The sequence below is a fragment of the Alexandromys fortis genome, unplaced genomic scaffold, assembly GCF_014885135.2.
Source record: "Alexandromys fortis isolate MF-2015 unplaced genomic scaffold, M_Fortis_MF-2015_v1.1 scaffold_46, whole genome shotgun sequence".
Taxonomy (NCBI): domain Eukaryota; kingdom Metazoa; phylum Chordata; class Mammalia; order Rodentia; family Cricetidae; genus Alexandromys; species Alexandromys fortis.
This window is the reverse complement of record NW_026067919.1, coordinates 4,556,903-4,584,515: the sequence shown is the minus strand read 5'-3', so window position 1 is coordinate 4,584,515 and position 27,613 is coordinate 4,556,903. Positions and strand designations below refer to the sequence as shown.

Here is a 27,613-nt window from a genome sequence, read left to right as displayed (position 1 = left end):
AAATTACATTATTAATAAGTAAAGATCTTTGTTACCCGGATCACCCGCTGCCGCCACCCCCACCCCCAAACGCCTTGCTAGTTAATTTGTTTGCAGGCCTCTTAAAGACATTGACAGTTTAGGTGATTTCTGGTGGCAGAAAAATGCGGGCTCCAAAGCTTTTCCTCTAACTGAAATGAATCTGTTGTGTAACGCTACAGCTGGTTCAGAGTACAGGTGCGTGCTCTTGGCTCCCGTTCTGCCCTGAGGAGGTAGAGGGGGTGAGCCCAATCAGATCAGGTGCGGGGGAGGAGAGGAGCGCTCAGCAGGGACGCACTGTGTTGCAACCCTAGCCCATACCAAATCTCTGGGAGAGTTTCTGACAGACTGTAAGTCTCTGTGAGTTACTCCAGACCCCCAACTCTCCAGAGTGGAAAGTTAACCCTGGAACCATTCAGAGATCGGGTAGGGAATCGATGCAACTCTGAGAAACACTTCCGGTCTGAGAACCTACACAGTTTTCTTCACCTCTCATGAACCACGGGCTTCACATTTGAGACATCAGAACTGAAGGCTGAAATTCCTCAAGGTAAGAAGTCTCCCCTCCCAGGAAATGGACTCCTCCAATGTCCTTTTATGATTATTCAGGAACTTTCACTTTTCCATATATAGCAGTCACCCGGGAGCAAACTGTGCCGGCCAAAGGGAGCGACGCCTCTGTATTACATCCATTCTCTCCCTCTGCCCATCCTTACCCTGTTCTCACCTGCTCATAGGTACTTAGGCAGAAGTCATCCCCGCGACTCCGCCAAAGACCAGCCTGTTGGTTTTGCAGGGAGAGGAAAAAGGAAAAAAGAGACTGCAGGTAAAGGTACAGCATTTCGAAGTTGTCACCTTGGAAAAGTGAAGTCGGAAAGTGTGCCACAATGAATGGACCTGTGGATGGCTTGTGTGACCATTCTCTAAATGAAGAAGGAGCCTTCATGTTTACATCAGAATCTGTAGGAGAGGGGCATCCAGGTAAGTGGGTTGTCCTGAGCTCATAGGCGAGCCTGCCATCTCCAGCCTGTGCCCAGGGAGTCACTTTTACTAGACACCTTAAAAACAAGGTTCATCAGTTGCTGTAGAGACTCTCTCCAGAGTGTGAGCTACTTCTGAAGCTGTCACTCATCTTGACGCCTAGGTTGATGATGCTGCCGCCCAGCATCTCAGCCACAAGGAATAGTTGCTATATGCTATGTGTATTAACGGAACTGAATTAAATAATAAATTTTTGAGTAACGCTTTCATCTATTACCAGTGACCTATTAAAGTCAATGAAAAATGGTCCTCAAGCAGGAACAAGTTTTGCACATAGATTGTGCACAGATTAGAAAGGAACAGCTCTCGGTTCTAAGGACGGTTGAGCCAGAGCTCCAGATGACAAGGTTCTCAGAGATGTTTTCTGATACAAGTATAAACTTCCTCAAGATCAGTGATTCTCAACCTGTGGGTCATGTTAAACAACTCTTACACAGGGGCTGCCTAAGACCATGGGAAAACACAGATACTTACATTGCAAAACACAAAAGTAGCAAAATCACAGTTAAGAACTAGCAAAGAAATTTTTTCTTTTGGACTTTCAAGACTTAGTTTTTCTCTGTAACAGAACTTGTTCTGTTGACCAGGCTGGCTTCAAATTCACAAGAGATACACTTGCCTTCACCTCCTGAGTGCTGGGATTACAGGCATGTACCACCTTGCCTGGCTAAGAAAATAATTTTATGGTTGTGGCAGGGGGAGTCGCCATAACCTGGGAAACTGTATTAAAGGGTTGTAACACAAGGAAGATTGAGAACGACTGCTATAGAGGAACATTCAAGCATTGTTTGTTGATTGTGAGGTAGTGAAGCTAAAGAGAATTCTCAGTAACAGGACCATGAGTCAGAGCTCTGATTAAGCTATGGAATGCAGATGCATCACCCTGCAAGGCTTGATGAAGGCAAGGCCTGGGACTGACTCCCATAGTGTCCAGTTTGCTACATCTTGGTAGAACCTTAAGAATTCTAATTTGTAACAGCTGTAGAAGGGGCTGCTTCTGCTAGTACGGGAACACCACATTGAGAACCAGTGTTCTGGAAGAACTCTGGGAATAGGCACCTGATTTGAAGACTTAAGCACTTCTTCATGTTTATTTTGAGTGCTTATGGTGTGTGTTGACTTGCCACCGAGTCTAACTTTCCCACCTTCCTTCTTTCTCGAAGAGATTTAACTTGAAACTTGGCTTTGGACTTTTCATTACACTACACCGTGTGCCTCATCCCCTGGTCCTCAACTGAAGGCATTCCTGGCTGCCTTCTTCCGGAAGCATTTGGTTATGTCTAGGGACATTTTTGATTGTTACATCCTAGAGCTTGGAGGCAAGATGCTCTTGGAGTCGGTTGGGTAGAGGCCAGCCATGCAGCTAAACATTGCACAATCTATTCGAGAGTTTCCACAACCAAGAATTATTTGATGCAAAATGTCAACAATGTGGCTGTTGAAAAATCTTGGGTTGGGGCTGGAGAGATAGCTCAGAGGTTAAGAGCACTGGCTACTCTTCCAGAGGACCTGGGTTCAGTTCCCAGCACCCACACGACAGCTCACAACTGTTTATAACTCTAGTTCCAGGGGATCTGGTACCCTCACACAGCTGTACATACATGTAGGTAAAACACCAATGCACATAAAATAAGTATTAAATTGACTAAAAAAACTTGGGATAGATTATGTAGTATGAGGTTTAATGTGCTATAAATAACTGTTCTCATCATATTTCTTTGTAGATCAATTTTCAGATCTATGTATGATTTTAGATACATCCCTAGTACTTGACCTATATTGGGCAGCTCTATAGTTCCTGAAAGTCTTCTCTATGTTAGGAAAACTTCCTATGCCCAGAGGAAGTGAGTTCTTTGGCTTCCAGTGGCTACTTGCCTCAAGTGTGGCCCATTGTACAAAGCAGCAATGCACTTAGTGGACAGAGCATGAAAACTTGCACCATTTCACTGACTCTTTCCCTTCTTAGTGGTCTCACTATCAATTTATTTCATCTGCCATTTACTTTCTACTATACATATAATGTCCAAGTAAATTGGTTTTCTCTAATGCTGTTTACTGTTCCATGGTTGAATTCTCCCTGATCAGAAAGATGAAATTCATGTTTCTTCTTAATCTTCCAAGAGATCTACCATTGACTGTCTTAACCCTACTGATGAGACTTTGAAAGCCTGAGCTTTCTCAGAAAGTATCTTCCAGGAATGGATGTGGTTCAGTGGTATAGAGCTTGCCTGGCATGTGAAAGGCCCTAGATTTAGTGGATTTGCCCCCAGCAAGAGAAAGAAGATTTGAACCGTATTCCCACACTTGAAAGCTGGAGAAAGGGAGGTTAAGATATGAAGATTATCTTTGGCTAGATAGCAAGTTCAAGGTAAACTTCATGTGTGACTGTGTCTCAAAATTCCCAGATAGAAGGATGAGGGAAGAGAGAGAGAGAGGTAGGTCCCTCAGGGGATTTAGGAATTATCAATCAGCTATCTAGCTGAACTTGCTGAACTCTAACTTGTCCCTAGAGGTATAATTCCCTACATAGTGGTACCTGCATGAGCTGGGTCCTTTAAATAAATGGGATATCAGAAGTCTGTCTGTAGTTAACCTATGAATTGCTTCTAGGCATCCAGACATGTCAATACTGGCCATCTGTAATTTTTTTAGAATGTCAGGAGGCCTTTCCTGGTAGGAGTGGCAGGAGCCATGGACTCACATGTGTCAGCATTTGCCATTGCCAGGAAGATGGCTAGAACAATCCACCGTGTGTTTCCTCATTGTTTCTGAAGGAAAAAATCAGAAAGTTTACCTTTAATGGCAAGTTAATCAATATCTTAGTATCTACTTTTGAGAGCTAAATTTCTTGACTCGGGATTTGAATTCTCAAAACTAATCTGTTGGGCCAGCAGAGATGCACAGTGGTAAAAGCACTCCCTGCTTTTGCAGAAGGCTAGGGTGTGGTTCCCAGCATCCAATCCAGCGTCAGGGGACCCAGCATCCTCTTCTCAACTCCACTGGCATCTGTGCTTGCACATGCACATTCTCCCACACAGATTACATACATGCATATAAACAATTAAAAATAAATCTTTACAAAAACACTCTTCAAGAACAGACTCTCTGGGCATTTTGAACATTAAGTGAAAAACAATATTCATTAAATAGAAGTCTCTTTTATTTCTTAATTTGTCAGTAGACACACTCTAACTGGAAAGGAGGAGTGAATTTGTGCACAGTGTCATTTGGAGATGTTGGACCATGTGAGTCCTTTAAGACAAACATCAGAACAATGTCAGTTCCCAGGTCCTGCTGAGTTATATATCAGTCCTATTTTAGCTCCACTATCAGGACATCTGATTTGAGGAGGCTGAGTGACCAGAGGGAGGGTCTAAGGGCTTATAGGAATGTTCAGCATTAAGCTTATAGGAATGAACAGCGGTGGTGCCGATGAGTTCCCCTGTGATGGTCTCTAGGGTGGCAACATCTGCCTGGCTTTGTGTTTTGCATCAAATTGATTGCATCGATGGAGCCTTCAGTATGGCATTTATCTTGCCTTATCACTTAGTACCCAATTTTACCGATGTTATGAAGGATTTTAGACTGCATCCATAATTTTCCAGATGTTAGACATAAGGAATAGGTTTGGGGAATGAAAGACTTTTTAATTATAATGTGATTGTGAATTGCTTAGACTCTTAGATAAGCTGGCTTTGAAATGTATTTTCCTTTTTAAGGAATTCTATAATTTTTTTCTAATGCATACTATCCAATATGAGGTGGGAATTAGAAGAAATTAAGAGTTCAAAATATCTTTTATTTCTGGGACCTCCTAGGCCAAGGAGCTGTTATATTGGCAGTTATTGGCAGCTAAAGGAGGGGAGGTCATTTTCCTCCTGTGTTATAGCCACTGGCAAGTCTGTCGTGCTTCAGTAAATAGCACCTCACCCACAGCCAAACTCAGTGGGTCACCAAAGCAAAACACCAAAGTAGAGGCAGAACCTTAGAAAAGGTTCAGAGGGACTTGAGGGGCATAAGAGAGGGCAGTGGGAATTGAGTATGATCAAAATGTATTATATACACTCATGAAAGTGTCAGAAAATAAGTAAAAATTTCAAAATCTGCAAGGAACCATCTGATGAAATATTTCTTGTATTTAAGAAAATATCTTTTCTATTTTTGATAGATTTGATAGGCAGACTGATAAAATGTTAAATTATTTTTAGCATTTAATTTTGTCATGCTTAACAATGATGTAATCGGTTACACGTAGTATTTGTTCCTTTTTAGATAAGATCTGTGACCAGATTAGTGATGCAGTGCTGGATGCCCATCTCAAGCAAGACCCCAATGCCAAGGTGGCCTGTGGTAAGAGACAAGTACCCTTTTTGCTGGAGACCTGAGTATGTTGGACAGAGAAGTTCATGGTGGACATAAGACCATATCATCAGGTCCAAAGTCAATGTCCTCTTGTCTGCAGGAGATTTCTTCTTCAAGTGACCTTCCTATGTTTTATCAGGGAGGAAAAGCATTTCTATCCATGAGATAGATTCAACTAAGATTTGACATTAGATGTCATCACTACCATAACTACCAGAGGGCTGGGTAGGAATATGACCCTCCTAACACAGGTTTCGTTAGGAGTAAGGGAGCCTCTAAAAGTTCTTGGATGGATCTTCCAGAAGTAAAAAGCTCAAAATGTCTGGGGTTGTCTAGAAACTCATTTTTGATGGCTCTGCATGTCTGGATCCTCCTCTGGTTTTCTTCCCTAGCTTGTGGTGTACCTCACATGTTAAAATAATTTAGGCATCTCATTTACCAGTGTCTAAGAACAGCAGTTCCATCAACTGTCCAAAATCAAACCAACAGCTTTTTAGAGGGTTATTATTGTTGAATAAATCATTGAGGCCCTTGTCTACTCCCATACCCGCTAATGTTTCTTGGAACTCCATGTAGGCAAAATACCTTTACTGTTGCTTGTGGGATAAGTCCTCCATTGTCAAATCTTTGCCTGATAGAAGGCTTTGTCACATAAGATAGCCCTTGACTCCAGAGCCTTAAGACCCAGGTCTGACTTCTGACCTTACTAATGGGTCCACAGGGTTGGCTGTACCTGGACCTTTGCAATAGCTTATGGGGCAGGAAGCCTCAGTGTGGAGACCAGAGTCCACTGTCAGTGTCTGTTCTATGTCCCCTTCTCTAGAGGCATCACAGCCCATGTCATGTACATCAGATCCCATGCTACTCTGAGGGTAGATCCCACACTGATAGATTTGAAACAAATGGTAGCACTTTCTGGAAGTGCCCATCCACACTAGCTTCTTAGCTAGGGCTCTTGTTCCAGTTCTGAAAGATTTCACGAGAGTCTCTAGCATCAGATATTCATGCAATTCCAGTTTTAATAGAAAAATTTCCTTTGAGAAAGTTGATTTGTCTTGATCCTTGGATGAGGATCCCACTCATTATAACAGAGTTATGGCATCATATGTGTGTGTGTGTGTGTGTGTGTGTGTGTGTATGTGTGTGTGTGTATGCTTGTGTGTGCATGAGAGAGAGAGATGCATTCATCATGCTCATTATAAAAGCTACATTGTTTGAGAAAGATTAAGTAGGTTGTCCAAGATAACAGAAGCAGTAAATACTTTGCACTAAACTCAGATATAAGTCACTCCTCCCAAAGCTTTATTCTCTGGCAGCAGAATATACTTGAAGATACTCAGTGTTTAGTGCTGACGTGGCTCTTTTTGTTGGCACAATTATGCTTTCGTAGAAAGTACTCCTTGTGAATTTCCTAATGAGCCTTTTCATCTCCATCTTGAGAAGTCTAGGCCCTTGAGCTTCTGTCTGCTGTCCCATGACTCTTTTTTGCCTTCCTTCCCTTCCAGAGACAGTGTGCAAGACAGGTATGGTGTTGCTGTGTGGGGAGATCACCTCAGTGGCCATGGTTGACTACCAGCGGGTGGTGAGAGACACCATTAAGTACATCGGTTATGACGACTCTGCCAAGGGTGAGGATGGGCTTGCTGCTTCTCTGTGTGTAGATCTCTACTGAGTGCGTCCATCTTCCATAGGGAGTCAAATCTGGTACTTCAGTTTTATAGAAATATAAATTCTGTTAGGAGGGCAAACAGCCGTGACTGCAGCTGGTGGGGCCAGCATGTACCCATCCATTATTGACAGGTCTCATTTAAGGTCTGGCCTTCCTGGTGCTGGCAGCTTGCAATGGAGCTCTTAATGAAGACAGCTGCCCTCTAGTGACAGCATGCTCTGTGCCAAGAACAGGTGCTAGTGTCTACACATGTCCTCTGACTTCATCATTCCAGAACCCCTGGTTCTTATGGACATGGTTTCTTATGGACATGAGGGTATCCCGGCTTAGAGTATAAATACAGTGAGATGTCACCGGGTCAGTGCTCCTATACTTTCTACTGAGCAACACTTCATCTCACTGTAGATGCACGGAATGGGGCCTCATTTTCAAACACGAGAGCTTGATCACAGGTAAAGGAGACAGGCCAGCTCAGGTTAGCACCCATTCCAGGTGGTGTAGAAGCTGACACCCAACGGAGGATTACAGACCAGGCAAGGAAGGAAGGGGACTGGGAAGCACCAGGTAATGCAAGCAGAGCTGAGGGCTTTTCGGGAGATGCCACTGCTCAATGCCCGTGTGGGTCAGGAAACCACCAAGCCTGGGAGTGCATCAGGAGACTCAGGGTATGAGCGCCCTCTTTGCAAACATGTTTTGCTAGAGCTCCCAGTGCCCTTTATCTCAGTGCCCATGTGGGTCAGGAAACCACCAAGCCTGGGAGTACATCAGGAGACTCAGCATGAGTGCCCTCTTTACAAACATGTTTTGCTAGAGCTCCCAGTGCCCTTTATTCACACGGGCTTCCTGCTTAGGGTTCTGACCTGACTTTGTAAAGGTTCCACTATAGCCTCTAGCAGTAGATACTCATGTAATTCCAGTCTTAACTTTTTTTTTCAGATTTATTTATTTAAGGAAAAACTCCCTTTGCATCTCTGTTGACCCTCTCTCAATTCCCAGAGGTCACTGTGAGAGATGTGTTGACCTTAAACAATCATAAGAAAGCCAACTTCTTGGGGGTTGGGAGTGTTTTAGAATGACCAGGAAGAGAAAGAGTGCATTCAAGTTAATATTTTCACTTAAGATGTGAGGGCTTCATAGAAGAAACATCCTCCCAGAGAACAGCATCTTGAGATGTTACCATGTATAGCCTTTCCCCATTATACATTAAGAAACAGTTTATTTATTCAGGACCAAACCTTGCATTAGATAACAAAGAAAATTTCCATGAAAGGGCTAACTGAAACAGCCCAAGTCTGGCTGAACTGTACTTGGTTAACACTAGGACGATATATTATTTAGACTCGATGATTAGGCAAAATGGAAAAAGTCTTAAAAAACAGATCGGAGACCTTTGTCACCTCTAAAGACTATTCACTGATTTCTACACCACAAACATCCACTGGGGGGTGGTGGGGAGTGGGGAGGGTAGGCAAAGAGCAAAGATGACCACATGCTTGGCGTAGGGGGACTGCTTGTCCTCAGATGACCCACTGTGAGGTAGTCTACGTGAATCTGTTTTCATCTTATGCAATAAGGGAGTAGAATTGCATAAGTAAAATGTCCAGAGACACTAACTAGAAGCTAGTCAAGTTTGGGTGTGTGGGGAGGAGCCAGAGGAGGAACATTCTGTCCAGAGATACCTAGAGGAGGTGGAAAAATACATAATGCTTAAGGCTAGCTCTAAGTTTGTTGTCTAAAGGAGTTCTGGCTCCATGACAGGGGTTGCTGTTAGTAAGGCTTCCTTGAGTTAGCACCCAGAATGCCAGAGAGGGACCCCCAACTCTGTGCTGCAGATTTGAAGAGGAGGCCTGGGCCCCAGATGTTTAACCCTTTTATTTGTCATAGGATCCCAGATCTAGAAGACCCTCTAGATTGTTCACATACATGGTGCTTATTATTCAGGATGTGTGTATATAATAAATATAGATATATGTGTGGGTAGGGCATATAGTTCGACTTCTAAATGACAACATTGGAAAGAGCCTTGCTCTTCAATAAGTATAGGGATAATTTCTCTTTCCCTCCCTCCCTCTCCTTCCCCCATCTCTTCCTCCTTTCCTCCCTCCCTCCCTCCTTCCCCTCCCTCCTTCCCCTCCCTCCCTCCCTCCCTCCCTCCCTCCCTCCCTCCCTCCCTCCCTCCCTCCATTTTTTTCTTCCTTTCCTTTCCTTTTTATCTTAACGTAGCCCAGGCTGGCCTAAAACTCTGAATGCAGCCATGGACAGCCTCCTGGTTTCACTTTAAAAGAATTGGGGATTACAAGCAGGCACCGCCATGTCCTGCTGGTGCTGTGAAAATCAGATGGGATTCTGGATGGAGTGCTCCTCTGTGACACTCAGGGAAGCAAGGCTTTAAGTTGCTCACCTCCTTGTCAGAGTGTCCTTCGTGCTGTCTGTGTCATTGTTGTGGGTTGTTACATTTCTGTGTAGGGTATACTTTTTTAAAACCAAGAGATAATTGAATACAGTAAAATATGTCATGGGCAATCTTTTCTTTTGAAAGAGTTCTATATGGCCATAGAAGAAAATATAAGGTCTTTCAATATCCTGGGTCTCAGCTGGAAACAAGAGGCTCCCTCCCCTAACACCAAATGCCACTTCACTGATTTCGAAGCCCACCAAGAAACTTATAGTCCTGTCTTGACACATGCCCCCACTCGGCTTGCTTTTGCCCAGGCTTTGACTTCAAGACCTGCAATGTGTTAGTGGCCCTGGAGCAACAGTCCCCAGATATTGCCCAATGTGTCCATCTGGATAGAAATGAAGAGGATGTCGGCGCAGGAGACCAGGTTTGTCGATTTTGTGAGGGGTGAAGCCTGTGGTTTGTTTGGACTGAGCTATGATCCATGATGTGAAGCTGGTAGGGTTAATAACACTGTGGGTGGTCTCATCACTCTAGAGATCCTGTAGTAAGCTAAACACTGTTTGCAACCTGGCAGGCTGTGTGGTAGAAGGCTCTGCTTGTTAATAACAGATATAGGCTTGCCTTTTCCTTCCAGAGTGTTGTGGGTCAGAGGCAATGCCTTTTCCTTCTAAAATGTCCAGTGCAAAGTGTTCTGTAGGGGGAACCCCCATAACTGTTGAAACAACAAACAAAATATGAGATTTGGAAAATGTTACTACTCTGAGCTCTAAGGCAGGTGTCTTACTCCAGGGCCTGATGTTTGGCTATGCCACAGATGAGACAGAAGAATGTATGCCCCTCACCATTGTTCTTGCCCACAAACTCAACACCCGGATGGCAGATCTAAGGCGCTCTGGTGTCCTTCCTTGGCTGAGACCTGATTCTAAAACTCAGGTGAGCTGCATTCATCGCCTCCTCTGGAGGAGCTTCATGTTCAACAAATCATTTTGGTTCTGGCCATATTTATTTTATTTTAAATTAATTGATTTTACAACACACACACACAACACACACATTCTCTGTGTTTGATTTGATGCCCTGTTATCCTCCCTTATCTCTCCCACTTCCATTAAGCCTCTTCTATTTTCTAACAAGTTCTCCCTCCCACTGTTATGTCTTTATTGATGTGTATAACCCACTGCTTTTAATTACATGAATTCGAGTAGGGGGGGGGGTTACTTACTTGAAGAAAGGTACCTTGCCGTTTATTGCCTATAATTCTTCAGGGAGAGTAGGATGTTATGAGCCTGTCTCCTTTCCATAATAAAATGTTGGTAGGCCCAGCCTTGTGCTAATATCATGCAGATAGCCAAAGCTGCTGTGGATTCATAGGAACAATGCCATGTCCGATCCAGAAATCAGCATTTCGCAACATTCCTTCCCCACCTTCTGGCTCTTCTTGCATTCTTTCCACTGCATTTCCAAGGGTGCAATAGGGACATTCCATTTAGGTATAGGTATTTAATGATCACTTATTCTTAGTGCTTTGACCAGTTATGAGTCTTCGCATAGCAGACAGGATCTTTTCCCACCAAGGCTAATACATCAACAGTTTATGAATATAAACCCAAATATTTAGAAGGCAACTTGACACCACATGTATTTAGTAAAGCAATGGTAGTAGGTTCCTCAGTAGGGCCTGTGCTCTCCCCAGCTTTTGACCAGGTTTACAGTACCAGGTATGAATTTCCTCCCGTGGGGGAGCCTCAACTCTATTTAAAAAGTGATTGATTACACCTCGGTCCTGTTTTTAAGATGAAAACATTCTATTCTGGCACTCCATTTTGAAAACAATCATCATTTGAAAACTTTCAGGCTAAACAAAAAATCAGGCAGGCTGGAAATATAATTCTATTTTTTGTTTTGTTTGGTTAGCATGTGTAGACTCTAATGATTCTTCAGGTCCTGCCACAGGCTTATTCTTCACCAGCTTCAGACATGGTGGTTCTGCCTTTATGTGCACACAGGTCTGGTCTCCTGACCGTGAGCAGGTTTGTCTCTCCGAGGTCACCTTCCGTGTCTTTGTTTCTCGTATATCCTTGATGTGTCCAGTTCCTGCCCTCTTGGCTCTGGACTCGCACCTCCCCATCATGTTGAAACCCGTTTCTGTTTCAAGGACAATGGTGATGTAAACACAACCCACGTGGAGCTCCCATATCACTCTTCAGTCTCCCAATGGCCTTTGGCCAGTGGCTGCCTGCCCTGGCTTTTTTCCTGTGTTCCAAAGTGTGACGCCCCAAGGTCTTGGCACATCTTCACTCATGTTTTCTCCATCTTGTCACACCCTTGGCTCATTCATCTTCTACCATGGTCCCTCTGAATCAGTAGCCCCCTTTCTTACTCACTCTGCAAACTCACGTGCTGAGAGCCCATTAGATGCTTCTCACTGTCACCTCTGACTAAGCTGACACCTGCCCAGTACGTTCTTCAGTCCAGCTTGGTGTCTTCTGTCTCCATGGTATTGGCATATCACATTTTCTCAGATGAGCATCCCTCTCCCTGCCGGCTAGCTTCTCCTGGAGTGGTTCCCACTCCACCCAAGGCAGAAAGTACTCTGTCCATGAAAGGTCCTCCCTGCTTGAGAACTGCAGTTAATTTTTCCTCTTAACTGTCACATCTCTTCAGAATTCTCATGAGTTCCTACTTCCTGTGGGAGGGGGGCAGAACCTACTTGTCATTCTGCATTCAGACTTTTATGATATTTCCACCATAACTTTCCTCTACCTGTCCCCTTCTTGGCATTTCCACTGACATCATTTCTCTCAGGTTGTCCTTGGATTATAGGACTTTTGCTCTATCCTTCATCTTGTTTGTGTTCCTTTTCTGGGGACAGTAAGTCAATATTCTTGTGACTGCCATTTCTGATTCACCACTAGGTAGTCTTTCCCACTCCTTGACTTGTAATTGCTTTATATGCTTTGATGATCGATGATCAAGTGTGGTACGTCTGTCTGTCCAGTTTTTCCAGCCACCAGATAGAACCTTCTCAGTGAGGTGGACAGCTCACTGAGCAGAGATCTCACATTGTTCCACCTAAAGCAAGTGAGGGGCTTATGACCCCAGTAGAACATTGTCTTGGGTTTTCATGTGCTATTCTTATGACTTTCAAGGTGGAAATGGGGTCACCAACACCTCTCAGGTATTGTTGGAGGTTATGAGACAGGACAGCTAACATGTAGACTGTGGTGGTACCAAAAGAAAGGGATCTACAGAAAAGACAACTCCAGAACAGGGGTGGGAAGAAGGCAACAGGCCCCCTAATGTCTTTTCCCCCTGGTAAGAGAGGAACAGAGGGAATGCTTTGAGAGCAAAAGTGGTAGAAAAGGCCTCGTTCATTCTCCCTGCTTAAAAAGAAAGAGCTTCCCAAGGCTCAGGGAGCACCAAGGAAAAGAGGGTGAGGATGCATTGAGTTCTCATAAGATGTTAGTATTTGATGCCTATCATGGGGGACCATGAGCCTACTCTAGTTAATGGGGATATATGCCTGCTGGTGGTCCTATGTGGGGCTTGTCAGCTGGTCACTTGTTAGCCCCGTGGCCTCCTTGGTCTGCCTCCATGCTGTGTCAGGAGAGTAGCCAGCTTCCTCCTCTATAGTCCCTTTGTAAAGGATTTCCACTGTCACCTGTGTTGACTGTGGCCAGGATGAGTCTTTCCACCTGAACAAATTGCTGCTGCTGATATTGATAACCAGGGTTGGCAGTCCAGAGGCTATTTTTGTACCAGGTCAGAGCTCTGGTTTCCATAGTGTATTTTTCCCCGTATCTGCTGACATGGCAAGATAAGAGCGGAGCTCAGGCCCTTCACTCTGCCACCCCGTTCCAGGAGTTCTGCAAGGATGCAGCATGGTATTTGCCCAGGAGGGATAGAGACATTAGGGCTCAGTTGGAAACTTCCAGGTTGGAGCATTTCCTCGAGACTGAGCCTCCTCCAAGGCTACAGGAGATAATTCTGATCCTAGAGCTTGCCATGGGTCTCCTTGGGAACCCGCATCCCACACTCTAGCTCCCTCTAGCCCTATGCCTGGATAATTCCCATGGGTGGACAGTGCAGGATTTAAGCATTAGTCCCCAGTGATTGTACACTTGCCCATCTTACTAAGGTCAGATGGCAAGTGGCCAGGGCTCTTTCTCTCCCTTCCTCTAGATCCCACTCTGTTGCTTTTTTGGACCAGCAGGACACAGAGCAGTGGTATAATATGTATCTCATTGGCTATACTTGATCTTAGCCAAAAGACTCAAAAGTGATAGATATTGTTGGATGGCTGTCTAAGGCACCTTGGGTACCTTATAATAATAAGACCCCATTGCAGCACACCTCAACAGGGCTGCAGGGTCTGAATTGGGCTCTGTAGTGGAAAACTATTCTATACCTGCCAGCCAGCCAGTCAGACTCCTACTTAGATATTTGGTATAGGCACACTTCTGCAAGCATCTCATGCCCCCATGCTCTGTATATACTGCTCTGATGGGTAGGTACATAGATATCAGGCAGCACGGAGCATGTAGCCCATCATATAGTTCATGAACTTAAGTAGCAAATTTCTGCTAGTTAGAGCCTTGGCTATAAGTCTCTGGGTCACACCTCCGCAATCTTGTGCGTCATCGTGATGAAGGTGTTTGTAAATCTGGAACCTAAGCTTTGTTGTATGTGGAATGGGGCAACAATGGCTACCAATCTTTGATGTGGTTTCCAGCATGCAAAGCTTATTCCTTCATTGCTGCCTTCTTGACCCTCATTTGCTGTCCCCATCCCATCCTTCCACTCTGCAAGCCCAGGGCATCCTACCTGCTTTTCCCTGCCACCTGAGATATCAGCTGTCTGTGCCCAGTGATGTGTCATTAGAGCACTGGGTCTCCTGATAGCATTTTGTCTGTGCTACTGTGAAAATGACGAGCTTTGGTTCAGCCTGAGCAAGGTTTGGCTCTTGGGCATTTCACAAACTGGCTGTGTGATGTCAGGCAAGTTCTGATGTCTTAGTTTATTTCTTTTGTAAAGTGGGGGTCACAACACCTCCTCACTTGGTAATATACCGGATGGGCACAGGACTGGGCGTGGTGGAGGTGAATGGTTAAGGCGTTTGCATGGCTTGAGCTGTCAGGAGCTTGTAAGCCGGAACTTGATCCCCACTCACGTGGACACCACTTTACCTTCTCTGGGTGAAGCACCAAGACATAGGGGATTCAGAGCTTGTTGCCCTTCTGACTTAAATGTCCGAAGTAGAGATACTATCATCCTGTTCCTACAGATGACAAAGTGTGCTGGTCCATTATCCTTCACTGAGGGTAGAGGATCACTTGCCAGGCTGTTTCTCTGTCTCAGAGGCTCAATATATGCAAAAATATGGCCTTGGTTAAAGATTCTTCTTCGTCTTTCACATTCTAGGACCAAGGTACCCTTGTCTCTGCCAATGACAGGTGGACCGTGAATGCCTGTGTTCACTCAGAGAAGTGGGGGCAGTCCAGAGGAAGTGGCAAGAGGGTCATTGGCACTAGCAGTGTCTGGGATAGAAGCAGAGCCTGGTCACCAGTTGAAAGACAGTGCCACACGTGTGTGCATTATGCTGTCATCTGTGGTACTGAGCAAATTAACAAATGTACGCATGTGTCACAGGAGCTCTCCAAAGAGGCTCTAAGGACAAGGGGACTCACTTGGTCCCTCAAGACCTCAGTCGGCCTCCTGGGGAATCTGTGCCTGGCAGCCATGTGGCCTCAGCTCAGGCCTGGGTCTCACAGTATCTCCCCAACGGACAGGTTACAGTTCAGTACGTGCAGGATAATGGTGCGGTCATCCCCATACGCATCCACACCATCGTCATCTCTGTGCAACACAACGAAGACATAACGCTGGAGGCCATGCGCGAGGCCCTGAAGGAGCAGGTCATCAAAGCTGTGGTGCCAGCCAAGTACCTGGATGAAGACACCATCTACCACCTGCAGCCAAGTGGGCGGTTCGTCATCGGAGGTCCCCAGGCGAGTACTTGTCTCCGGGAAAGGCCCTGCTGCTAGATCTTGGTGACTAAACTGCTTGCTTTTCAGAATACACTGATGACAAGAGGTCGTTCTGAGTGGCTTAGCAGTGTCTGCCAATCAGCTAAATTGCTCGGTGATCTTTGGCCTATTCTGAAGATACTCTATATCTGTTAATATGTCAAAAGGGGGAACATGTCTATAGCAGTCTCCACTTAGGGCTGTCAAGTCTGATCACCCAGCTCTTCCAGATGTTATCATGCTTGCCCACAGCTGCCACCACCTCTCCGTACTCGGTCAGGCACTCACTCATGCTTGCTCATGGCAGACATTCCTGGGCAGTGCTTGCTGAATATTTGCTCTGGGGTCCCTAGATGTTATAGGCAGGGCAGTGGAGCTGGGGTTTTATAAAAGCAAATAGAACTGTTGCCCCTTTCTCCTGTATGCACACAGCACTAGGGAGGTTGGGATTGGCAGAGCTGATGGTGTTGTCAAGGCTGTGCACCCATCACAGGTTCTGTGGTCAAACCGTGTTGGTATTAGCAGAAAGAAGGTTAAAGTCCTTGTTTTCTTGATGTCTCAAAGTCTAGGTAGGTAAGTGTGACATGTGGATCTCTACATAGGATTAGAGTTACTGGGTTCTCTCGCCAAATTGTTAAATTTAGCTCCTTTGCAAGGTAATCCTGAAGTGCCACTGCTCAGAGCACATTTGTGAAGTGAGCAACAGGAAGCCCTGGGCCAAACCGCAGCCCCAGGTTGTATTTACCGCGGTACAATTCTGCCACAGGTGGACCGCTTCTTATGATGGACTCAAAAGTGAAGGCATGACCCCAGATGACCTCTGGCCCGTCTCCTGCACTTTCCAATGAGGCTTTGGCAGGTTGCCTGATTTTCATAGCTGGTCAGTGCCAGGACTGGGACAAGAGCCTATGGTTTCTGCCTGATTACAAAGGGCCTTTGAGAATGCCCACAGGTGACTCAGGACATCCTTTCTAAGGACTCCTGCTTTCTCCAGCATCCGGGGCCGCTGGTTCTCATCTCTTTTCCATTCGTTGACCTCTGCAGGGGGATGCAGGTGTCACAGGCCGCAAGATTATTGTGGACACATATGGAGGCTGGGGTGCTCATGGTGGCGGTGCCTTCTCAGGAAAGGACTACACCAAAGTGGACCGCTCAGCAGCTTATGCTGCCCGCTGGGTGGCCAAGTCCCTGGTGAAGGCTGGGCTCTGCAGGAGAGTACTTGTTCAGGTAGGCTGCCCCCATCCTGTTCTTGCCAAAGACCTCAGTCCCACCTGGGGTTGGGAGATACTGGCTCAGTGGGGAAAGCCCCCTCTTTGACATTGGTTGCAACTCTGCATATATTGCTCTGGTCACCATGGCTGGAGCCGTGGCAAACTAGGGAAGGAGAGAGCACACTGAGGAAAGAAGGGCTGCCAGGCAGGAGAGGTAGGGGTCCTGTCAGCAGGGGAAGTGTGATCCCTGCTGCTCTGCTCTGTGAAATCTCTCCGAGGACATAAGTCCCTGAGTCAGATCTTTCTGGAAGGTGTCCTACGCCATTGGTGTGGCAGAACCGCTGTCCATTTCCATCTTCACCTACGGAACCTCCAAGAAGACCGAGCGGGAGCTGCTGGAGGTGGTGAACAAGAACTTTGACCTCCGGCCTGGTGTTATTGTCAGGTAAAAGCACTAGCATGCTGCTGTTGCATGGGACCTTGTCACGCCTACACCCAGGTGGACACCTGCACAGAAAGAGCTTTGCAGCCTCTTAACCAGCAAGAGGCTCTCAAGTTCTGGCCCCGTAGCACAGTTCATGACCCCAATGTGGGTTGCCTGCTTTTCAGCTAAAGGAGGTCCCGCAGACATGATCCCTGGTGAGGCCATCTTTTCTCAGCTGTGGCATCTCAGGCCAAAGGACTAGGAATCCAGTAGGCACATCCATTCCTCCAGGCTCCCATGGGCATCTCTATTTTCTGGTTCTTGGCTATGATAACACTGGCCTAGGCAAAGCCAAGAGAGTACAGAGAGTTACCTCAGGTGGTGTTTACATCCTGGTGAACCCTCAGCCGTCTCCGACCTTGGAGCCTTCACTTCCTAACCTGAACAGGATAGGGCTGTGATATCGATGGGAAGCAAGTGTGGGGGGAAAAGCTCTCCGAGGACACCCCTCGGAATGTAGTGTAACCTTTCCCATTTAAAAATTATCCTTGCCTCCTCTAACTGCAGGGACTTGGACCTGAAAAAGCCCATCTACCAGAAGACTGCGTGCTACGGCCATTTCGGGAGAAAAGAGTTTCCCTGGGAGGTCCCTAAGAAGCTTGTGTTTTAGAGCTGATGGGAGGTTTGGCTTTGTTTCATACTCTCCTTTCCTCTAAGGAGACTCCCAGGTCTCCTTAGCCTCTTTCTCCCCGCTCTCACCCCGAAGGCCAAGCCAACTTCTTCAAACTTTCTCCTACCCTGCAATCTGCAATCATCTCACGAATGACATGGCAGATGGCTTTCTGGTGTGAGGTTGCCAGGTCTCCTTGCAAGGATAGTCAATGTTCCTCGTCTGTGCCTCAGATAACAGCAATGTTGATTTTGTGAAAAAGTCACCCCTGTTAGGCATGAAGTCGCTCCCTCACCTTTTCCCATAGTCTGAACCTGACTAGGCCATCTTTTCCTCCCAACTGGGCATGTGCCCAGATGAATATATTGCATATACCTTTGGCTTCCCTTCACATTTGCAACCAGAGCTCCTGAGCCAGGGCTTTTTCAATGAAATATGGTCAATGTCCCTTGAGCAACTGCACTGTTTGAGGGACTGAGCTGTGCTTTCTCCATCACAGCACAATAAGGTGGCATTCTTATCATCCACATTAACAGACGAGGAAACTGAGGCACAGAGAGTCTACAGAGCTCTCACTGGTTTCCACAGCCACATGTATCAGTGTCAAGAAATAGAGTTGGAGTTTTGACTTTATCACTCTCATATTTGCATCCCAAACCAGATGTTGGCTTGAGTGAGGGCCAAATGGATTGGCTTGAGGCTGTGGGGTCTGTTATTTAAGGCCTGGCCTTCCTGGGAATTAGGAGATGAACTTGGTGGCTCTTGGTAAGCCCTGGACAGTGTTACAGGAAATCTCATTTGTTCTGGAAGAGAGCTGAGGGCAAACTTGGTATCTTAGCCTGTCAGGCTGGCTGTAATCTAGAACTAAGAAGCTTCATGGTCCTAGCTCCCATCTTTCAAAGATAGGCGTGTGAATGCCCTGGCCATGGAGTTTAAACACAGACAGCCTCATGTGTTTTCATCCCCATAGAGGAGAGGCCTCTTGTTTTAACACAGGCAACCAGTCTCTGATAGGGGACCCTCCCCCCTTCAAAGCTTTTTCCTTTCCTGGACCCTCATGAGTATGCAGTCTAACTGCTGCTTGGGAAATGAATGACTTAGGTGCAGAGCCAGCCTCCAAGCAGTGGACAAGTTACGCAAGATCTCATAAGAACCTGCTTTAACCAGGTGGCCTTTGAAGGGCATGTTTGTCTACCAGGGTCCTGGAAGCCCCACGTTCCTATGCTGTCCCATCATGATTGGCACCACCTATCCAATCTGTCCCTAGCCAGGACCTCCTTACAGAAGAGCCCTTCCTGGAACCTGGTTCAGGAAGGGCCCTGGTTCACAGTGCTGGTTCTGGCTAGGAGAACCTAGCTGGGGCAGCTTTATCAAGGAGCAGATGCCTTGCTTCTGTGTCTTGACTGGCCCACAGAGACCTCGGCATTTCCCTTTCCATCAGGTTGAGGGATAGCAGAAGGAAAAGTCCTGATGGCCAAAAACCCTGGAGCCATGTGTGACATAGAAGAAACCTGGGTCTCTCCATAGGTTTCCTGGCTGCCTGAAGCCAAGTTCCTCATACCAGAGGGTAGGATGGGTGCGCTGATGGCAGAGTTCCTGCAACTTATACTATATCTAAACAAAAATCCGGAATTGTATACTTCCCCCAACCCTAAGAGTAATGAGACTCTTTTTTTCTTTCAACATTTCAGATGAAACAAAGCCAATATTTGTTACAATTATCTGCTAGTACGGTGAATAAAAACTCAAGGAGCAACGACTCTGTGTTTTCTGTCCCTGTAGTGTGTATGTGTGTGAGTTCATGCATGTCTGGGGAGGACACTGGGTGTCTTGCTCCATCTGATTCTGCCTTATTCCCTTGAGAGTCTCTCATCAAACCTGGAGCTAGGCTGGAGGTCAGCAAGCTCTAGTGATTCTAGTGATTCCTTATCTTCATTCCCCAGCATCACTGTGCTGGAGTGATGGGTGAGTGCATGACCACACAGCTTTTAAAGATGAGTGCCAAGGATTTGGAACTCAGTATTCTTATCCACAAAGAAGTCTCCCCAGCCCCACTATGCTTGTGTGTGTGTGTGTGTGTGTGTGTGTGTGTGTTTTGCAAAGCACTTCTGACTTCCCAACCCCCAGAAATTCTGGGTACCTTTTTTTTTTTTTTTTAAGATTTATTTCTTTATTATGTATACAGTGTTCTGTCTGCCTGTATGCTTTCTGGCCAGAAGAGGGCACCAGATCTCATTACAGATGGCTGTGAGCCACCATGTGGCTGCTGGGAATTGAACTCAGGACCTCTGGAAGAGCAGTCAGTGCTCTTAACCTCTGAGCCATCTCTCCAGCCATGGGTAACTTTTTCAGGATTGCCCCAGCCTTGACCCGTATGACCTCCCCCAGCCCCTGCGTACCAATGCTTTCTCACCGACCAGCTCCTGTACTGTGACTGAGTTACTAGAGGTGCTCCATGGCCCTCTGAGTTAGAGATGGCTTTGTAATTCCGCTTGCAGTGGCCATCAAACCCTGGGGCTGTGTTGAAGCAAGTGGGGGCTGGGACCTTTGCAGTGTCCTAGGAGGAGGTTGGGGGGGGAAGGTGTCAGTTTTGAGACATGTGCTTACATGCAGGCTGAGAGCAGGTCTATATTGTTCTTCATTCTCATCACCTGGACGCCAGGAAAGACTGGGGTATAACTAAGACCCAGGCCCATTGAGGAGAGGAGAGAGGCAACAGCCAACGACAGGTGGTCTCAGGTCTTGTATGTGACTGATTCTGTATCTCAAGCAGCCTCTCGACCTCACAGAAAACAGGCACACATTCTGCAAGAATTTCTGTGAGCATCATGACTCCCACCTGGGAATGCCTATTTATGGGAGGAAGGTTTACGAATGAAAAGGGAAAACCATTACTAAAAATAAGAAGCAAAGGGCTCAAAATTCCAGGCTGGGTGGGAGGGGGCCTCATGAACTTCCACCACCTGCTGAGGACCTATTGGCAGTTGTTGATGCTGAGGAAAGGAAGAGCCAGTTTTCTTCACAGATGCAAGTCCTGAGAGGCTCCAGGAGATGATCCTATTCCCGTGCAAATACAGACAACACTATGTGCAATCAGTGATTTTTATTTTTTTGCATATGAAGTTGGGAGAGAATAGGGGTAGGTAGAGGGGTGAAATGGGTGGATTAGATAAAAGAATATTTACATATATGTATGACATTCTTAAACAATAAAAGAAGAAAGAAGGGTTAGGAACTTGGATCAACAGTTAAGATGCTTGCTGTGCAAGCAGCAAGCATAAGGAGTAGAGTTCAGGTCCCCAGAATCCAGCTTAATTTTGGGTGGGCATGAAAGCCTACCTATAAATCCAGTTTTTAGAGGGTAGAGGCAGGGAATTTCCCCAGAGCAAGCTAGACTGTACCAACAATCTCTGAGTTCAACTGAGAGATTTTGCCTTAAGAAATAAGGTGAAGAATGATTGTGGAAGATTCCCAATGTCAGCCTCCACTTGTGTGTGCTCATATGCATACACACGTGCTCACATACATAAGGACATGCGTATTCACACCACACACACATGCGAAAAGAAAATAAGAAAAAGAATATACTTTTTGAGCTATGGAATTCTCAAAAGTCAAGTTTGTAGCAAAATAGGGATGTCTATTTTCTATCCCTGTGATGAAACACCATGACCAAAAGCAACTGGGTGACAAAGGGTTTATTTCAGCTTACAGCTGTAGTATATCGTGTTAGGAAGTCAGGGCAGGAGCCCAGAGCAAGGAACTGAAGCCATGGAGGAACACTATTTACTGGCTTGCTCCTCACAACTGGCTCAGCCTGCTTTCTTATACAACCCAGGACAGTTTGGAAGTGACACCGCTCCCAGAGGGCTGGGACCTCACGTGGCAATTATTAGTCAAGACAATCTCCAAAGGCTTGCCTGTGGGCAATCAGACAGAGTCATTTTCCCAATGAATGTTTCCCCTTCCCAGATGACCCTAGTTTGTGTCAAGTTGACAGAAAACCCAAGCAGCACCGTAGGAGAAGCAAAGGAGGTTGGGAAGGGACAATGGGCACAGAAGGAGGGGACTCAGGAGGAGGGTTGTCTTTGGAAGTCAAGACCGAGAAAGACTGCTATGAGTTTGAAAATCTGAGGTTTAGGAAGGTCTTACTGTGCCAAATCTCTGCTCTGTGTGAGGTTCTATGTAATTTTTTTTTCAAGATAGGGTTTCTCAGTAGCTATGGAGTCAGTCCTGGAACTCACTCTGTAGACGAGGCTGGCCTCAGACTCAAGGAGATTCACCTGTCCCTGCCTCCCATAGTATTTTAGTTTTAATTAGCTAAAAAGGAAAACATCCTTTTTCCTCAAACTGCATCCCAGCACTATTATAGAATTTAATAATTTGTGGCCACTTAACTATCCACATTATGATTTCTAGAATATACAAATTGTTAGTTTTAGCTAGGTGTCTGGTAACATGGGTGTACCTAAACATGATGCCACCCACTATCTGGGATCAGCTCAGCCAGAGTACCTTTAAAATATCAGAACATTCTAAGTTTCTGCTTTTGTGTGGCTCAGTAAAGAGATCAAAAGAGGCTCTCTGTAGCTTTCCCTGATTTGATGCAATCATGATTGGATTAGGGTGACTTCGGGTAACGTAGGTGTAGGAAATGAGGGCCCAGGGGGGTGTTGCTGGTCTGGCTTCAGCAGGGTTGTTACCCCACGGCCCTCGGATGCCGGCCATAGTGGGGCTGAGCTCAGCCTTCATGGAAAGTGAAATTAAGTGGTCTTTTGTGTCCCTCAGCCCTTCTTCACCTCATCAGAACATCTGGGCCACAACACCTGCCTCACCACCACCACCATCCTAAGGGCTTCAGGTTAACCTGTATGGGGTTTGTGGTATCTGCAACCTCAGGGCCAAGACTGCTGAAATCAGTGCTGTTATGCTTAAGAGCCTGGCTGAACTAAGGTCAAACATGTCAGGGCTGTGCACCATGGATGAAGAATAAGGCCAAAGCTTCTAGATGATTTGGAGGGCAGTCTGGAGAGCTTAGGCCTAGGCCGGGTCAACCCTGTAGATCGAAAGGCTAATCTGAGCTTGCCTCATGACTTTGGGTGTTGTGAACAGACAGAGCCTGAATTGGAGTCTTTATGAAAACCTAAATAGAGCTTTCGGGGCCACGCAAGATGAGGTGTGAACCAGGCTTCCGAGCACACTGCCTGTGTCATCTCTGGAAAGACACAAAACTATACTGAGACTCAGTTCCTTTATGTAATGTCGGGAATAAAGGACAGATCCTGCTGGAAGGTGAGTCGGAGATGGATGTTGAAGGCACAAAGGGCCCATCTAGTACCTACTACTATCTAGTCTCTAGTACCTACTACCTACTATTATCGCGTACCTAGTACTCAAGACCTAGTGTCTAGTACCCTGCACTTACTATTATCTAGTGTCTCGCATCCGGTACCTCACAAGCAGTCTGGAATGTGCCGTGGTTCCCGTTAGGCATCTCCAGGTGTACAGCACCGATCTGCACTCTGTGGGGAACAGGAATGGGCAGGCAGTCAGAAGAGCCCTGACTAAGGGAAACACACAAGAACAAAGATTCTGCCTCTCAGACTAGGATAGTCGAAGCGGGAAAGAAATTTACTAGAAGGTTTAGTGAAGTCACCCCATATCCTACCTTTTCAGGCCTTCTGAGTCAAAGCAGCCCTCTGTGAACGCGGAATCTGATGAAGAGGGTGCATTCTGAAGGCTTGTTTGCACAGCCCTCCAGTTGGCTGCAATTTTCCATGCAGCCAGCAGAGAGCAGAGCTGACCCACACAACCATCGTGGAAAGGCCCCTCTGACTGTAATGCTCATTCCAGGAGAGAGGATAAGCCCCCCTAAGAGATGTTTTATTTTTTCTATTTTATTTATTTTTTATTTATTTATTAAAGATTTCTGTCTCTTCCCCACCGCCGCCTCCCCTTTCCCTCCCCTTCCTCCAATCAAGTCCCCCTCCCTCGTCAGCCCAAAGAGCAATCAGGGTTCCCTGCCCTGTGGGAAGTCCAAGGACCACCCAACTCTATCCAGGTCTAGTAAGGTGAGCATTCAAACTGACTAGGCTCCCACAAAGCCAATACGTGCAGTAGGACCAAAAACCCATTGCCATTGTTCTTGAGGTCTCAGTAGTCCTCATTGTCCGCTATGTTCAGCGAGACCGGTTTTAACCCAGGCTTTTTCAGACCCAGGCCAGCTGGCCTTGGTGAGTTCCTGATAGAACATCCCCATTGTCTCAGTGTATGGGTGCACCCCTCGCAGTCCTGAGTTCCTTGCTCGTGCTCTCTCTCCTTCTGCTCCTGATTTGGACCTTGAGATTTCAGTCCGGTGCTCCATTGTGGGTCTCTGTCTCTGTCTCCTTTGCCAGACCCAAAAAGAGGAACATGGGATGTACTCACTCATATTTGGTTTCTAGCCATAAATAAAGGACCTATAATTCGGGTTCTTAGAGAAGCTAAATAAGAAGGAGAACCCAAAGAAAAACATATAGGCATCCACCTGAATATTAACCTTCATCAGGCGATGTAAGGGATGTTTTATTACTTTTCCTACCCATCCACCCAGGGCTCTTGGACGCCATAGTGTACCTGTGCTCCAGAATCCTTCTGTTCCATATAAAGCTTCGTTTTTCTCCTTTATTAAAGAGTAGGACCGAACATAAAATATTATATCATGCAATACTTGCAGCAGCGATCAGCTAAGAACTGTCTGTATTACAAATGTAGGATACTGAGGCCTGTTGCAAGGTTACTATGGTCAACAAGTAACAGAGCCCAAGAAGTGTCGAGGAATATTCTGTGGGTCTGTGTTTCCATCTTTCCCCAACCCCCCCTCCCCCGCCCCAGCCCCCAGCCTGCTTGAGGTACTAAAGCCTGGTGCTTATGATGGTTTCCCACCTTTTCAGAGTTGGAAATAGTGGCTGAAATTAATCTCTGCTGCTCTCAGAACAGGTATTTTAGAGTCCAAAGTAGAGGGGAGCCACAGGCTTAGAAATAACCCTCTACGTGGGTTCTGTGGGTATTTCTGCTTAAGGACACCAGCCCATATCTCACTGTGGCATATGCTGTGGCGTCCTGGAGCTTTTATAACCCTCTGCCCAGCACTGTTTTGTCCATCTTGACCACCGTCGACCTGAATGGGCGGGGGGACTCCGTGATAGAAATAGTGTCGCTGTGTTGCTTCTGGGGAGGAACATCAAAGGATGCAGCACGTCCACGTTAGAAGTGCTCAGGTAGGTAAGCAATCTACCAGACTCCACTTTTCACTTTTCGTATTTTTTTTTTTTTTTTTTTTTTTTTTTTTTTTTTTTTTTTTTTTTTTTTTTTTTTTTTTTTTTTTTTTTTTTTACAGATACTCTCTCACTAAGTTGTTCTGGCTGGTCTTGAACTCATGCTTTAGCCCAGACAAGCTTTGAGCTTGCAATCCTCCTGTCTCAGATGCCTCCATAGTTAGAGCTATAGGTCCGTGGCACTAGGCTCATCTACCTTTAACAGAAATCTTTAGTACATTGACATCTAAGGAAGTTGCTGATGAGTAAACATTTTTGTTTGTGGGTTCCTTGATTGTTTGTTTGGTTACTTTTTAGGACAAGAACTTATTCTGTAGTGTAGCATTCCCTTGAACTTCCCAAGTAGCTACCCTGTCAGCCTTCCAGGGACTAGGATTATATGTATGAGTTGCAACAAAAGTTAAAATATTGTTTAGCTAAATAAACGTCTTTTTAAATGCATTATCTGGGATCAAGTATTTTGTTGTAGAAACAAAAAGTGGATTAATATACATTTTACAAATGTCATCATTTTAAACTGTGTAAGCAATGACCTTACAAGTTGTTTCATTACCATTATTTAATTCTTGAATATTTTTAATTAAATTTATTTATTTATTTTACATTCCGACCTCAATTTTCCCTCCCTCCTCTTCTATTCCCTCTTGCCACCTCCCCTACCCAATTCACTCCTTCTCTACTTATGTTTAGAAACAGGTAGGCCACCCATGACATATCACGTTGAAGTAAGACTAAGCACATCCTTTGTACTGAGACTGGCCAAGGCAATCCAGTATGAGGACCAGGTCCCCAAAAGCCAGTCAGAGCATTAGGAACAGCCTCTGCTCCCACTGTTAGGAATACCACAAGTAGACCTAGCTACACAACTGTCAACACATATTAGAGGGGTCTAGGTCTGTTCCAGGCAGGCTCCCTGGTTGTTGGTTCAGTCTCTGTGAGCTTGTACGAGCCCAGGTTAGTTATTTATGTGAGTTTTCTTGTGTTGTTTATGACCCCTCTGGCTCCTACAATCCTTCCACCCTCTTGTCAGCAGGATTTCCTGAGCTCCACCTAATGTGACTGTGACTGTGAGTCTCTGTGTCTTTTTCACCAGTTGCTGGATGAAGGCTCTCTGATGACAATTGGGGTAGCCACCGTTCCATAAGTAGAGCAGAATTTTATTAGGCATCAGCACGCTGACTTTTTCCTTTTTCCCCTCTCCTGTCATGATTGGTTCTATCCTGGTCTCTGGGCAGTCTGGCCTCTGGTTCCTAGCATTCCAGACAGTGTCAAGAGTGGGCTTGCTTTCCCAGAATGGGTCTCAGGCTGGACCAACTGGTTGGCCACTGCCACCAGGGGGCTCAGCCCCCAGCAGGTTCTCAGCAGGTCAGAGAGACTGGAGAGGAGATGTAGATAGGTGAATTATTGAACAGATGCACAGAGAGACACTTTATCTGAGGATCAACACTTAATCCTTCATTTTATTTTTCTCTTATTCCTTTTATACCACCCAAGACAAAAATTTCTATGCCAGGAAAGATTACTTCATAACCGCAAGTTACATATTTTCCAAAACCAAATTAAAGTCTTTACATAAGAAGAAATCACAATAAGATCACAAGTCACATGTTTCCTTGGAAGCCCACAAGTAGTTAAACATTTTTCTTTGTATTAATTTTCCCACCATAACATCTTCACTCCACAGCAATGATTTTTTTTTATTACTGATTAACAAAGTTTTAAGCAAACAAAATATATTTCAGCCAGTTCCTTTTGTACTAGCAGGCAGCTGTTTGAGGTTTCAGTGTGACAGATTTCTGTCCCTAACTCTACCCTAGAGAAACTTTAAACCAGTGGCCCCTTCACCATCTTCCTTTACACACAGGAGGGTCATTTAATTCTGTTCACAACTTTGTATCTTCATGATGCACACTGGGGCCTATGATTAATTCTGTAAGCTCCATGACCAAGGAACTCAGACCTAACCCTGGGTATAGGGACATAATTGCGTTCTTGGATCATGAGTCTGTTTTCCCACAGGCAGAATTCACGGGTCTATAATGCATGAATCCTTGTTCTAATTTCCATCCTTCACAAATCTCAAATCTAATGAAGGGGAAAGTAACTTTAAGCTTATTTTGTCTTTTTTTTTTGTATCTCTTATTGGAGCAATTAGCAGAAGAGCTAGCCTAAACCATTTCCCTTATGTTTACTATCTGTCCTAACCACGACTCTTTGAGGCTAACTCAGAAAGTCCAGTTAAATCATAGATCTAACTAATCATCTTTGCTTTTATAAAAAATCATCTTCCATTTTTTGCCCGGCAATCTTGTCTACTTCCCATAATCAGGAGGATAGCTATATGTTTTTCTTTGGGATCACCTTCTTATTTAGCTTCTTTAGGAGATCAAATTATAGACTCACTGACCTTTATTTATCTCTAGAAACCAATTATGAGTGAGTACATCCCAAGTTCATCTTTTTGGGTCTGGGTTA

At 45.5% G+C, this 27,613-nt stretch overlaps 1 protein-coding gene across 2 annotated transcripts; it reads left to right on the top strand.

The window, feature by feature from the left end:
• Nucleotides 1-278: 278 nt before the first annotated feature.
• On the top strand, nt 279-19,581 carry Mat1a (methionine adenosyltransferase 1A). Of its 2 annotated transcripts, none has more exons than XM_050140614.1 (10): nt 279-568; nt 815-999; nt 5,332-5,409; nt 6,927-7,049; nt 9,803-9,915; nt 10,281-10,424; nt 15,281-15,499; nt 16,562-16,744; nt 17,040-17,173; nt 17,720-19,581. In XM_050140614.1, the coding sequence occupies exons 2-10, from the start codon at nt 906-908 to the stop codon at nt 17,820-17,822; spliced, it is 1,191 nt and encodes a 396-aa protein (XP_049996571.1). In that variant the 5' UTR covers nt 279-568; nt 815-905; the 3' UTR covers nt 17,823-19,581. The 2 variants fall into 2 exon arrangements, with proteins under 2 accessions (XP_049996571.1, XP_049996570.1); XM_050140613.1 differs by having other exon boundaries at nt 756-999.
• The last annotated feature ends 8,032 nt before the right edge of the window (nt 19,582-27,613 follow it).